The sequence below is a fragment of the Astyanax mexicanus genome, chromosome 18 (genome assembly GCF_023375975.1).
Source record: "Astyanax mexicanus isolate ESR-SI-001 chromosome 18, AstMex3_surface, whole genome shotgun sequence".
Classification (NCBI taxonomy): Eukaryota; Metazoa; Chordata; class Actinopteri; order Characiformes; family Acestrorhamphidae; genus Astyanax; species Astyanax mexicanus.
Genome location: NC_064425.1, coordinates 42,040,393 through 42,055,556, shown reverse-complemented (window position 1 = coordinate 42,055,556; position 15,164 = coordinate 42,040,393). Strand labels below are relative to the sequence as shown.

General features: G+C 41.4%; 1 protein-coding gene across 1 annotated transcript in view; it reads left to right on the top strand.

Annotated features, from left to right (window-relative positions):
* grin3ba (glutamate receptor, ionotropic, N-methyl-D-aspartate 3Ba) overlaps positions 1–15,164 on the top strand; it is a 149,984-nt gene that overhangs the window by 117,834 nt on the left and 16,986 nt on the right. The window contains exon 7 of the mRNA XM_022668924.2: positions 3,509–3,660. Within this exon, the coding sequence (XP_022524645.2) occupies positions 3,509–3,660 (152 nt within the window). The remainder of the gene's footprint in view (positions 1–3,508; positions 3,661–15,164) is intronic.

Genomic DNA, 15,164 nt, shown 5'->3' with positions numbered 1-15,164 from the left:
CATAAAGAATTAGAGAAGACAAGAAGAGATAAGAAGAGATGAGAGTAGAGGTGGAAAGAGAAAAAAGAAAGAGAAGTGAGATGAAGAAAGAAAAAAAGGAATAGAGGAGATGAGACGAGAGACGAATAGAAAAAACATGAAAGAATTATCGGAGAAGAGACAAGAAGAGAGGTGAAAAGAAAAAAGAAGGGGTCTTTGGTTCAAGTCTATATCTGGGTGGAGTTTCTGAGTTTTCCCTTTGTGTGTGGGTATGGTTATGGATGTGTGTGTGTGTGTGTGTGTCCATGTCCCCTCAATATGGGTTTTGTAATCCATATCTCTGTCCTGGGTCAGTGCGTCAGTGCTCTATGCAGTTCTCCAGGTGAACCCTGGCGTCTGATTGGCTGCTGCTCCTGGTGAGTGTGCGCTGGGTGAGGGAGCAGGGTTGTGTGTGGTGCTGATTGCAGTGTGTCTCTGGGTTGTGTTGTGGGTTGAGGTTAAGTTGAGGGTCAGTATGAGGTTCTGGGTTCTGGGCTGGTTTTGGACTCGAGAAACGTAGAAAGATGAACAGCAGAGAAAAGAGGAGAGTATGTATGAGATTAGTTGAGGTGAGGACAGGAGAAAAAAGATGAGAGGAGGACAGTATTAGAATGCAAAATACGTGAGAGAGAGAGAGAGAGAGAGAGGGAGAGAGAGAGGGATGCGGTGTTTGCTTGATGTGTGGGTTCAGAGTGAGGCGAAAGCTTTGATAAATGTGTGGTGTGCGCATTATAGTTAGTGTCTGTGTATATATATATATATATATATATATATATATATATATATATATACATATATATACTGTAGCTTTTTATGCACTAGTCCTAGGTTTTTTTCGGAGAATCCTCTTTTTTCTGTTTTTGTAAGAACTTGCTCAGTTCTCACCTCAGTTTTTTAGTTTATTAGGTACACCTGTCCAACTGCTTATTAATGCAAATTTCGAATCAGCCAATCACATGGCAGCAACTCAATGCATTTATGCATTTTAGATGATTTAACTGAGTTTGAATGTTTGAGTGCTTGTTGGTTCCAGATGTGCTGGTCTTTCAGAAACTGCTGATTTACAGGGATTTTTACGCACTTTCACCATTTCTAAAGTTTACAGAAGATGATCCGAAGAAGAGAAAATATCCAGTGAGCTGCAATTCAAGTTCTGTGGACGCAAAAGCCTTGTTGATGCCAGAGATCAGAGGAAAACGCCCAGACTGGTTCCAGCTGATAGAAAGACAACAGTAACTCAAACAACCATCCGTTACAACCGAGGTCTGCAGAAGAAGAGCATCTCTGAACATCAGCAGATGGAGGATGAGCTACAGCAGCAGAAGACCAAGACCACACCCGGTGCAGCTCCTGCAGAAAAACTGAGGCTACAATTCAAACACAGGATCACCAAAACTGGACAATAGAAGATTAGAAAAACCTGGTTACCTGCTCTGATGAGTCTCTGAGGATTTCTGCTGCGGTGTTTCCAGCTGGTAGCCTGTCTACCTAATCCACACCAATTCACATGAATCCATGTTTTAACTCTTGACTTTTATTGGTCGTAAAAACAAAGTAAAATACAGTAATCCAACAAACGCGTATCTTACGTCCACTTTCCTCCATCTGAATATTCTAATTCAGTTGACAGCACAAGGACACAGTCAGAAACTACCCAGAGAAAAAAACTACCCCTATTACATGCATATGACTTGCTATATCACTTGACTTTACCCAGAGTTTGAAGCCAAAGCATTAAAATAAATCTACTGCTGTGCATAAAATTAATACACATTTAAAAATAAAGCATTTTAAATAAAATAATATTTTATAATAAGGCTTTCACAATTCTGTGGAGGAATTTGTTCCACTCTTCTTTACAGAATTGTAAACTGGTGTGTTTTGGATCATTGTCCTGCTCAATGTCACAAACTGATACATCTATTACAGCAAGTTTTACAGGTCCTAAAGCAGAAAAGCAGCCCCAGACCATGACACTACCACCACCATGTTTTACGTTCAGTATGATGTACTTTTTCTTCTTTACGTTTTCCCCTAGATGTAAAAAGACACACACCTTCCAAAATGGTTCATTTTTGTCTTGTCTTGTCAACCCACAAAATATTTTCCTAAATTCTGTCCGTGTGTATGTCGTTGCTATCCAATGAAAAACACTTATCTCCAAAAAACCTTGTCCACTTTCAATGAAAGTCAATGTAAAAAGAATTTATTTCAGGTCATTTTGAAGAGTTTCTATTGGTTCGTTCATCAAGAAATTTTGACACAGTGTAAGGGACAGTTTGTCTGTTCAAATTATGTAGTAAACTAAAAATTTACAAAAATGGAGAGAAGTGTTTTTTCATAGGACAGCGACAATATGTATAACTTTGTTTAGGAGAGAAAGAGAAAGAGAGAGAGAGAGATGGATGTTTGAGTGTTCCTGTTACTCTAAAAGTGTAAGTTTGTCCTCTAAGCAGATGTGCTGATACACTGAATTTTAATTTTAAAAACTTCCAGTTTTCTGACGGCCCGTATCTTTGTTTGTTGGTTTGGTTGTTTTGAGTTCTTGTGATCTGTGACACATAAACCTTGTGATTATTGCTGAACTGTCCTCTATTTTCTCCTTTGTTGTTGTTTTTTACTGTCTGTCACAGTCTCTGTCCTTGCCCCCCTGTTCTATTTACTGTTGTATTTCTGGTCCAGTCCTTATCTTGCTCTCTCAGAAAAGAAATGGTACAAAACTCTTACTGTTTTTTTATTTTTTAGACTATAAGTCGCACTTAAAATTCTTTAATTTTCCCAAAATTCGTCAGTATGACTTATGCATGAATTTTACCAGTCAGGTATTAAGGAGCAGGAAAGCCACTCTGCTGAAGTACAAAGTTATAAGGGTATATCGGTTTTCAGTGAAGTTTCTCCAGCACTAAGGCTGGGTTCAGCAGCATTAGCATTAGCCACAAGATAAGACAACAGCGCTAGGTATTTTGTCGTTCAGAGGTTAGTATATGACAGACAGATTTTGGGCTGGTTTAAGCTTCTGGAGGGCGGGTTTTAGACTGACTTTGGGGTTGGATATATTATTGTTGGACTTGGCAACCCTGGTCGTGTGAGATTTAGACCAAAGTAAGCATTTTTAGGCTTAAAGTTCAGGATCAGCCAATCAAACAAGCTGAGGAGAATGATGGGCAGTTTAGGAAGTTTCCAGGCTGCAGGTTTGTAAATCTCAGTCATAAAGTAAATTTCAGCTCAAAAATAAAAACTGCATAGCTTTTTGTTTATTGTTGTTTCTCTGTTATCATGGTGGAGCATGGCAACATTTTATGAGGTCACAGTGTCCCGAATTTAACAATCAATAAAACAACCAATCCCTGCAAATCCACACCTACACACTGGGGGAGGACACAGCAGCTGGAATAATCTATCAAATATACCCACTCTCTCTCTCTCTCTCTCTCTCACTCTCTCTCTCTGTATCTCTCTCTCTCTCTCTCTGTCTCTCTCTCTCTCTCAGGTTACGGGATCGGCTTGCCGCAGAACTCTCCTCTGACCCGTAATGTATCGGAGTACGTTAGCCGCTATAAGTCTGACGGCTACATGGACATGCTCCACGATAAATGGTATAAAGTGGTCCCGTGTGGGAAGAGGGTCTTCGCTGTGACAGAGGTGAGATTTATTGTAACTGTTCAATTGAGTTGAATTTATATAAAACTGTAACACTTTTTATACAGAGCGGATTTACAGAGATACAGGCCCAAAAAATACTAAAGTGATTCAGACTATGAAGGATGACATAAGGAATAATGTAGTAACTTAAAGGTCTTAAACAAACCAAAATACTCTATGAAGAAGCGTTAAGATGCTGTAAACTTGTGGTTTCTGAGGCTGGTAACTCTCGCTCTTCCTTTCCTGGCATGGACCTGATGAGTGCCAGTTCCATCATAATGTTTTTGATGGTCTTTTTTTTTTTAGTTTTTGAAATGAAAGATTATTAACAAAAATGCTAAGGCAATCTCAAAGTCAGGGCAGGCAAAAAGTAAAAAAAAACAGATTATAAAAATCCTCAAGGCAAAATTCAGAGTCAGACAGGCAAGGGGTCAAAACCCAGAAAAACATAAGATGTACCAGAATAGATATAGTAGAAATGAGAGGTCAGGTTTTAAAGGGATGGTTAATGAGCTCATTAAATACAGGTGTGTGTGTGTGTGTGTGTGTGTGTGTTTAAAATGATAAACATGTTGCTGCAAATACTGAATTTTTGCATTAGGAGTGGAATAAAGTTCTCCAAAAGCAGTGTGTAAGACTGGTGGAGGGGAACATGATACCAAGATGCATTAAAAACTGTGATTAAAAGCTGTAGGCTATATAAAAACATTTCTGTAGGTTTAAAATATGATTTCTGTTTAGATTGAAATGTTATAAATATCTTGAATAGTCAAAGAAAGCAAAATCTGAGATGCCAAAAGTCATAAAACTCGGATAATGATTGACCTATGTTGTACCTTTTTTTTTTTTTACACAGAAAGTCACTATAAAGATACAATCAAAAACAACCGTGTGTGTGTGGATTAGTTTAGTGTGTAGTTTAGTGTGTGGCGTACCCCTCTTAAAGTTTTCTCTGGATTGTCAGCAGGGAGTCATTTTCTCTTAAAAGCTGCTTCAGTCTGACTGGACCGTCTCCCGCAGTCTGAGAGCCGTTTTATCAGGGCGGCGACGCGGCGCTGCAATCTGTCCTCATTCCGGACGGGAGTGTGTCAGCTCTTCCGCCTCACACCTGAGGCTCTGAGCCGCCGGCACACACACACACACACACACACACACACACACTCCATCACCAGAGCCTCAGTCCGTCACCCCGCAGGACCCGCGGCGCTCCTGCAAGACATGACATTGTCTCGGGCCGGTCCGGCTTCATTAAAGCTACAGTTCAGAGATAAATCAAATTTACACCAGCGTCCCCTCGCCCTCGCCGCGCTCCATCAGCCTCAGACGTATGCAGTGTCACACCTACGCCACACTGTTATCAATAAAAACGGACAAAAGTACAGATAAAACTCTCAGGCCTCTCTCTGACTGTTAATGTCTTGTGCTGCAGGCTGTAGCTTTGTTCATTTTGATGGATCGTAGGGTGTCATAGACTCTGGCGGCCCCCTGCGGGCCTTCATCACCGGCCCACCCAAAACCACGGCTCAGATTTCTCCTGCAGTATTATAATCTTATAATCTTATGAATTGTTGAGCTCATAGAACAATGAAACTGAAACACCTGGTTTTAGAGCACAATAATTTGTGGTGACGGACAGTTCTGGTGGAAACAGGAGAGTTGAGGTGCACATTGAATTCTGCCGGGATTTGATCAGCCGTGGTTTTATGTTTTTTTATTGGATAAAATCCGGGATAGCACCCGAACATCCCTTTCAGACAGCTTCCTCTTACAGCGTCCACAGTTAATCCTGTTGGATGTGGTCGGTCCTTCTTGGTGGTATGCTGACATTACCCTGGATACCGTGGCTCTTGATGCATCACAAAGACTTGCTGTCTTGGTCACAGATGCACCAGCAAGACGTGCACCAACAATTTGTCCTATTTTGAACTCTGGTATGTCACCCATAATGTTGTCCGGAAATCACTGTCCACCTGGAGGACTGCATCGGGCTTTTCTAGATCACTTTTTTAGGTGTGCATGTGCGTCATGATGCTACCGCCACCATGCTTTACGTCCAGATACGTTGAATTTACTTTAAAGTTTATGGAAACTTTAAAAGAGTTCTATTTTTGTGTTGTGAAGATTAGACTTTGATAGATCCCGGTTCTTTAAAAAAAAAAAAAAAAAACAGGCTCCGCCCACTCACTGATTATTATACAATTATTTCACCTTCAAATTTCAGCTAATTCTAGAGGTTCACATTTTTTTGTCTCATTTGTTTAAGTGGGTTCTGTTTATCTAGTCTCTACTTTCAGGAAAATATGATGATGTTTCAGGACATATTTATATATTCCAGAAATAAAGAAACTTCTATTAAAAAAAGGTTTCACAAACTTTCAAGCAGCATTGTTGGTGAAGAAGACAGGATGTAGTGAAGTTCTTCAGAGTGCTCAGCTTCTGAACTGCTGTGTGAAACCAAAACTAACCAGACTAAATGTGCAGAATATGATGCAACCAACATATAAACCTTGGTTGACCTTTTGGTTTTGTCCTTTTTCTGCAGTTTTTACAAAGATTTTAACATTCTCTGCTGTTTTGTTGTTTGTAATTGTGTTGATTCAGTTCATAAAAATAATGGAATCATTGTTATAAAAGCAGAGCTGTGAACAGTACAGCGTTTTAAGACTTTGAGTCTTTGATAGAATTTGATGAATGAGGCTTATTGTCATCAAAGAAAGCAAACATTTTTAATTTAAGACGACATTCAGAGAAGCTATTGAAGCACATTTTTTTTTTCAAAAAACAAAAAAAAAAACACTAAACAAACAAATCCAAAACACACATTTCAATACACTAGATAAATGTTCTGTATCTGAAATCCCATTTCTGATCACTGGCCAATCAGAATTCCAGTTGAAGCTCACAGCTATAGCTGCGAGGTGTTTACTAAGCATCGCACATCCGGCACTCAGTTTTCAGAGCTGCATCTAAACATTAAATCTCATCCCTCTGGAGTTCATTGACTCCTGCATTAGCAGTGATACGGTCTGAGTTTTGGAGATAAATGTGGAGGGGGCCATTAGGTGGATTTAAGGATTGGAACTGGAGGTTTTAAGAATGGAAGCACAGTAAAACAAATGACAGGGAGGAAAAAGAACACCAGGAGGAGAGTTGTGGCAGCAGCAGATGTTTGTTTCCGTCCAATAAACATTTATACTGTATTTCCATTTAAATTAATGGCGTTTAATGGACATTTAGGGACCTATCTTACACCCTAAGCAAGGTGCGGCGCAATGCTCATTGCTATCTTACACATCGCCAACAGTCTATCCTCACAAAGTGATGTGTGTTTAGGTAGATTTCTGGTGTATTGCTATCTTGGCAATGGAAAACACCACAGGTGCGCCACTGACTGGTTAGAACCCCGACAACAGTCAACAGTCATTCATTCATTCATTCATTCAGATGTTTATTGCTATCTTGGCAACACATACACAAGGACATGCAGCAGTGCACAAACCCAACTTTTACATCAACAATAAACAGAATACAAATGAAAAAAATACCATTGATGTTCCCAGGAAATTATCCCTGCTGTGAAGTGCAGAATCGCTGCATCATTAAAATAGCAATCTGCCAAAGTCAGAGCACACCTGGTTCTTAAAGGAAATTGCAAGTGAACCTGAATGATTTATTTTACGTTACGCCCAAAACACAGCAATGATAAATTAAAAGAATTAGTAAATGCCTTTTGCGTGTTTTGAGCTGCACAAGTTGTACTTTTCCCGTCATTTCGATAGCAAAGACACACCGACATGCCCTGATCATTAGCAACACCCTACTGAGTTGATACAAGTGTTTTAGCTTCAGCAGGACATGCTCTAAAATGTACAGGGCATTGTGCCTCCAGGACGAGCATTGAGAAAAACTGGGAAAAACTGAGAAAGCCTGAGCAAGCGTTAGCAGCGGTGGCTAATAGCAGTTCCAGAGGACTGGTGTCTGACACAGTTTGGTGATTTTCTGCAAACACACATGCTAAACAGGGGGAATCACCTTTCCCTGCATGACTTTAGCCCCCAAGGGCTGGAGTTCCAAACCCTGGAGCTAAATTGTTGCACCACAATCCCAGAGTTGCAAAAATATGTCCCTTAGGTCCATAGCTAAACTGTCATTCAGAGAATTAGAAGTTTCCCAAACACTGTGACCTGGTTTGGGTATGCCAGTGTTTAGATGACCTGTGCTACCTTAGTGTACAGTGTATGTAAAATTAAAGCATTTAAAAGCATTGCTAAGGCAAGTTTGAGGAAAGCACAGCGACTCGTATCCGATACATCAGCTCACAGATGCCTTGTGCTAATCAGCATCACCCTAGGAGTTATGAAAGAGGGGAAGGAGCGCCATCTACTGTACCCACCCAGAGAGAGCAAGACCAATTGTACTCTCACAGGACTTTGGCAGCCAAAGGCAAGCTGCATGAGCGGGATTCAAACCAGTAATCATTCTCATTATAGACCACAAGATGGCGAAAGCCTTCAAAAGCACCTGGTTGGCTTCCCTAAGGCAGAAATGGTTAAATTCTTAAAATGTTACAGAGAGAAAAACTATAAACTTATGTACTTCAAAAGTTTCACCACTCTACTCAAAGACTCTGTCCTCCCAGTGCCTCTCTGAACCCACAATGACCTAAAATCTAAATAAATCGACATCAGCTTCATTATGGCAGCTTATTGAGAGATAGGATGACCAAGGGCAAAAGGTTCCCTTTCCTGTGTCAGCAGCTTCTTGGATCCATTCCCCACTCTAGGATATATTGCTGGCTTCTTGGATCTGTTCCCCTGCTCTGGCATTTGTTGTCTTCTTTGGCCCCGTCTACACAAATCCGGAGGTTTTTGTCTTCGTTTTGGCCTTCCGTTTACACAAAAGCAGCGTTTTCGTTCACTAAATAACAGAGCTTTTCGAAAATGCCTTCCAAGGTGGAGATTTTTGAAAACTCCACTACCAGCAGAGCTGTGTAGACTTGGAAAATGAAACTTTCTGAAAACGTGACATCACAACGGGAAAAAAAACACTATGAGCTCGTCTATGGAAGCTCTTTTTAGCGTTTTTGAATGGTATGGCTGTTTGGACGAAGACATTTTTAAAAATGGAGACAAAAATCTCAGTTTTTACAAATATCTAGATTCCTGTGGACATCACCTTAGTGCTAACATAAAGAGATTGGTCTTCAGTTGATGTTTGAAGATGGCAAGTGGATCTGTTGAGTCCGATCCACCACCTTTGGGCTACGACAGATAATAACCTGGACGCTTGTCCACATCAGGTTTCAACCATTGTCATCAGGTCAGGTGGAGCTGAATCATGTTTGGGCATTGTTGGACAGCGCCAGGGTTTATATTTGAGGGGCTGCTACTGGACGCCAGTGAAGAGAACACAATGCCAGCTTCTTGAGTCAGCTAGCCAGACAGGGACATGTTGCCAGATTCTTGTGTTTGCTAGTCACTCAGGGACATGTTGCCAAATTCTTGTGTTTGCTAGTCACCCAGGGACATGTTGCCAAATTCTTGTGTTTGCTAGTCACCCAGGGAAAGGTTGCCAGATTCTTAAGTCAGCTAGCCGCTCATGGTCATATTGCCAGATTCTTGTGTTTGCTAGACACTCAAGGACATGTTGGCAGTCTCCTACATTGAGTAGAAAGCAAACAAGGGTTTGCGAGTCGCTTTTAGGGTCTGCTGACAGTTCAGGGACATTTCATTGGTTTCTTGGGTTCTTGTGGTTGTAGGATTGTGCTGGAATCTTGGGTCTAGATGTATCACCAGTTGTCTGCTACTCTGTTACTCCTCAGTTCTTTAGTTCTTCAGGCTTGTGCACACAGGACAAACAGTCATCCACGTATAAGCCAGAAATATCATCACCAATAACACTGTATGCCACAACTGCTGGTATAATAAACCCCTATTAGAGATTGTTCAAGAATCCATTTAATTTATTTTGATGTTGCTAAATAACATTTTGACTTTGTTAAAATAATAAAACACACCCCCACTTAGGAGCCATTCCCACTTCCAATGTTGTTCCATATCCGGGGCCAATGTGTCCTATCTTCAAGTAATAAAAAACTATTCCTCTAATTACATGAATGAAAGACTGACTTCATGAGGAGGAACAATGTTGTTTGTGTAGTCTCTGCCAGCTGGAGGACGATGTCTCCATGCCAGAGAGCTGTCTGTCCCGTCTGGAGCACAGCCAAAGCCCCGGCAGTACAGACACCCTGTAAACCTGCTCTCCACCGCCGTAAATCTCCTCATGCCAGTTGGCTGCAGCCAAAACACCCTTCTGCACAAGGGCGTACCTGCTAAAGTGATTGTTTAGCAAACAATTGAATTCAGCAGGTTTTCCCCTTTACTCAAGCACAGTGATGCCGTTTCTGACACTGTAGAACACAGTGTTTTCTACAACACAGTCGTAGTACTCACTACTGACCTCTAAAGGTTGTGCCTTCCAAACGTAGTCCTGCAACTCACTGCCTCTAAAGATTGTACAGCACCTCACTATATATAAGACTACCTTCTGAAGGTGGTACTGCCCTGTATGACTACCACATCAATATTTCTCTCCAGAGCTGGTACTAAAACTCACTACTATCCTCTAAATGTGGAACAGCAACTCACTTCTGCCCTCTAAAGGTAGTTATGCACCTCACAAATGCCCTCTAAAGGTGGTACTATAACTCATTACTGCCCCATAATGATGGAACTTCAATTTATTGTTGCCATTCAAAGGTTGGACTGCACCTTACTTCTGCCACCTCACTAGTGCCCTCTACAGCTGGTACTACAACTCACTACTGCCCTCTAAATGTAGTACTGCACATTACTACTGCCCCCTAAAGGTGGTACTATAACTCAGTACTTCCCTCTAAATGTGGTACTGCACCTCACTACTGCCCTCTAAAGGTGGTACCACACCTTTCTACTGCCCTCTCACTAGTGCCCTCTAAAGCTGGTACTACAACTCACTATTGCCTTCCAAATGTAGTATTGCACCTCACTGCCTCTAAAGATTGTACAGCACCTCACTACTATTACCTTCTAAAGGTACTACTGCCCTCTGAAGGTGGTACTGCCCCGTCAGACTACCACATCACTACTTCTCTCTAGAGCTGGTACTAAAACTCACTACTACCCTCTAAAGGTGGAACAGCTCTACTCACTACTCACTACTGCCCTCTAAATGTAGTTATGCACCTCACAAATGCCCTCTAAAGGTGGTACTATAACATATTACTGCCCCATAATGATGGAACTTCAATTTATTGTTGCCATTCAAAGGTTGGACTGCACCTCACTACTGCCCTCTAAATGTGGTACTGCACCTTACTTCTGCCACCTCACTAGTGCCCTCTAAAGCTGGTACTACATCTCACTACTGCCCTCTAAAGGTGAAACTGCATCTTACAGCTTCGATCTTACTACTGCCCTTAAAAAATAGTTCTGCACCTTACTGCCTCACTTTCACTACTGCCCTCTAAAGGTGGTACTATAACTCACTACTGCCCTCTAAATGTAGTACTGCATCTTACTACTGCCATCTCACTAGTGTCCTTTAAAGCTGGTACTACATCTCACTACTGCCCTCTAAAATTAGAACTGTACCTCACTGCTGCACTCTCACTACTGCCTTCTAAAGGTGGAACTGCACCTTACTACTACCACCTCACTAGTGCCCATTAAAGCTTGTGCTAAAACTCACTACTGCCCTATATGTGGTACTGCACCTCACTGCTGCACTCTCACTACTGCCCTCTAAAGGTGGTACAATAACTCACTACTTCCTTCTAAATGTGGTACTGCACCCCACTACTGCCCTCTAAAGGTGGTACAATAACTCACTAGTTCCCCTTTAAATGTGGTACTACAACCTACTACTGCCCTCTAAAGGTGGTACTATAACTCACTACTTCCTTCTAAATGTGGTACTGCACCCCACTACTGCCCTCTAAAGGTGGTAATATAACTCACTTCAGCCCTCTAAATGTGGTACTGCACCTCGCTACTGCCCTCTAAAGGTGGTACTATAACTTACTACTTCCCTCTAAATGTGTTACTGCACCTCACTGCTGCCCACTATAGGTGAAACTGCACCTTACTTTACTGCCCTCTAAAGATCTTTCTGCACCGTTCTTTTTGAACTAAAATTACTCACTGCTTCCATAACAGGTTCTGCATCTATTAGATAAAACGTTACTCGCTACTGCCTTTTACAGATAATGCTGCACCCTCACTACTGCCTTCTAAAGGTGGTACTGCACCTCACTATTGTCCTCTAAGTGTGGTACTGCACTTTACCTAACTGCTGCCCTCTAAAGTGATTAGTGAAAATCACTGCTGCACTAACAGGTTCTGCACCTGTTAGAACAAACGTTACTCACTACTGCCCTCTACTGGTGGCACTGCACCTGTTAGAAACCAAATCGCTAGACTAAAATATACAAAGTAATTATGTAAGTTGAACTAAATGAACATGTGAATAATTAACTTTTGCACCTTCCACAAACTCAGGATGCGTCTCAATTAAATTATTTTCTGCTCTCCTTCATTATTTACATTTGAGTGTTTGTTGTATTGCAGGGGAACAGGAAGACTTCAGCTTCTGCACGGCAGGGCTTTGTTTCCTCTCCTCCCAGGCGAGAATGCGTAATTGTTGTTTACTTTCGCACTGTTTATTTAGAGATGCTTCAGACACGGGCGGGAGCGTTCAATCTGCTCCTCACTCTACTTTTCTTGGTTTCTCTGTTAATTTAATTAGAGAGAGCTCTTCAGATGACTAATTGGTCCGAGTCCAGTTCTGAGAGCGGGAGGCGGAACGAGACGGGGGATTTTACGGTGAGCGTGGAGTGCCGCATTTGGCAGGGTGTCAGGGCAGACAGTCGGCTCGCGTCTGGGAGCCGTACCTGGATTAGCACGTGGGTAAAGACTCTGATGTACAACAGCAGCAGATCAAAGTCGGCGAGGAACGCTAATTGGATCTCGGGGCATGCGTCTGTCTTCGAGGTAGAACAGTACAAATAACGTTCAAATGGTGAAACCATCTTTAAAAAAACTTGAATTGACAGAAGTCTGAGTTCGTTAGGGAAGGGGGCGTGGCTACATGAGGCTATATCTGCTCATGCCTCGCTTGAAAATTCTATTTAAAAAATAAGGTTCTTGGTGGTCTTAAGAAACTAAGGCCTAATATCAGGGGTGTCCAAACTTTTTTGTTGGGGGCCAGAAGGAGAAATATATTTAAAGTCACGGGCCACAGACTCTGTAATAAAACAAATAATGAAATATACCACTTTAAATAACACATTTTCCTGATTACTTTCATTCACACACCATTTTACTTGACTTACTATCTTTATCTTAGACCGTGTTGTGTAAACTAAGATTTTTCAAATTGATGTTTAATTTCATGATGTCTCTTAATATTAAACTCCTTAATTACGGCAACTTTTAGACTCTTTGCCCCGTTTTTCTGTGCTAGAAATGCGCACTCTCTTCGCTTTTAGACTCTTTTGCCCCGTTTTTCTGCGCTAGAATGCGCACTCTCTCCGCTTTTAGACTCTTTGGCTCCGTTTTTCTGCGCTAGAAATGCGCACCCTCTCTGCTTTTAGACTCTTTTACCCCGTTTTTCTGCGCTAGAATGCGCACTCTCTCCGCTTTTAGACTCTTTGGCTCCGTTTTTCTGCGCTAGAATGCGCACTCTCTCCGCTTTTAGACTCTTTTACCCCGTTTTTCTGCGCTAGAAATGCGCACTCTCTCCGCTTTTAGACTCTTTGGCTCCGTTTTTCTGCGCTAGAATGCGCACTCTCTCCGCTTTTAGACTCTTTTACCCCGTTTTTCTGCGCTAGAATGCGCACTCTCTCCGCTTTTAGACTCTTTGGCTCTGTTTTTCTGCGCTAGAAATGCGCACCCTCTCTGCTTTTAGAGTCTTTTACCCCGTTTTTCTGCGCTAGAAATTTCTAAAATACCTCACGGGCCGCTCCAAAAAACGAAATGGGTCGCAAATGGCCCGCGGGCCGTAGTTTGGATACCCCTGCCTAATCCCATTTTTTTTCCCGTATTTCTACCCCTTGTTTTCGAGGTTAACCCTTCCCCTTGGAACAGAGCTAAAGGTTTGAATTCCTTTCCATAAGAATTGGGACAGCCATTCAAGGTTTTCACATTTCCCAATGAAAAATAAAAATATATAAATAAAGCTGCTTCATTACCAGGCTACTAGTGGTGATCTGTAAGCAACCCTGCTGGACTGATGATAGGATAATAGAAATGGAGCGCTAAAGTTCAGCAACCTAGCTGCTGCTGCTGCTGCTGGTTATCCAGTTAACTTTAGGGTGTGTCTCATCATATGTCTTCAGAAAGGGGGCATGTGCAGGTGGAGTCGTAGTGAGTAGGCTGGTTGGCTTTTCAAATTAGGCTGAACAGGTTGATTAACGTGGTACCTTACTGCTGTCCTCTAAATAAGGTAATACTGCCACTAGTATTATTAGCCCTCTATGATATATTTCCTTTACACACAGAACTCTGTAAATCAAGGAATTATAAAAACCTGAAATAATTATACAGGTGTGGGAATTCAGAAGCCGTCCATTCAAGACTCCATGATGCTTGGTGCAAAAAAAAAAAAAAAAAAATATATATTTTTTTTTTTTTATTTTTCTATCAGGTTCAGCCAGTAGAGAGGAACAACATCGTCCATTTACCAGATGACTCCATCCCCCTCTACTGAACCTCACAGCATGAGACGAGAAAGAGAGAGAGAGAGAGAGGTCAAATGATACAGTTAGAGAATAGAGAAAGAGAATAAAAAGAGAGGGGAAAGAGAGTAAAAAAGAGAGAAAAAGAGGGTGAGAGAGAGTGAGATCCAAAGAGAGCAAGAAAAGAGATCGAGAAAGAGTGAGAAAAAGAGAGACAGCATAGAAAGAGTGAAAGCAAATGACAATAGAGACAGAAAGAATGAAGGGAGAAGGAAAAGAGTGTGAGATAGAGAAGAAGAAGAAGAAGAAGAAGAAGAAGAAGAAGAAGAGGAAGAAGAAGAGGAAAAAAGGAAGAAAGAGAGAGTGAGAAAAAGAGTGAGAGAAAGAGAGAGAGCATAGTAAGAGTGAGAATAAAAGACAATAGAGACAGAAAAAATAAAGAGATGATAAAGAGAGTGAGAAAAAGAAAGAAAGAAAGAAAGAAAGAAAGGAAGAGATGTAGAAGTAAAAATAGAGCATAGGAAGAGTGAGAATAAAAGACATTAGAGACTGAAAAAAAGACATGATAAAGAGAGTGAGAGAAAGAAAGAAAGAAAGAAAGATGCAGAGAGAGAGATGTAAGGGAAGTGAAAATAGTGAGAAAGCGTGAGAGACAGAGTGAGAGCATAGAAAGCATGACAGCAAAAGAGAATAAAGACAAAGAAAAAAGAGAAAAGGAAAACAGAGCGAGAGAGAAACAGAGCGAGAGAGAGAGAGAACGTGAACAAAGAGTAAGATAGGAAGAGAGAGA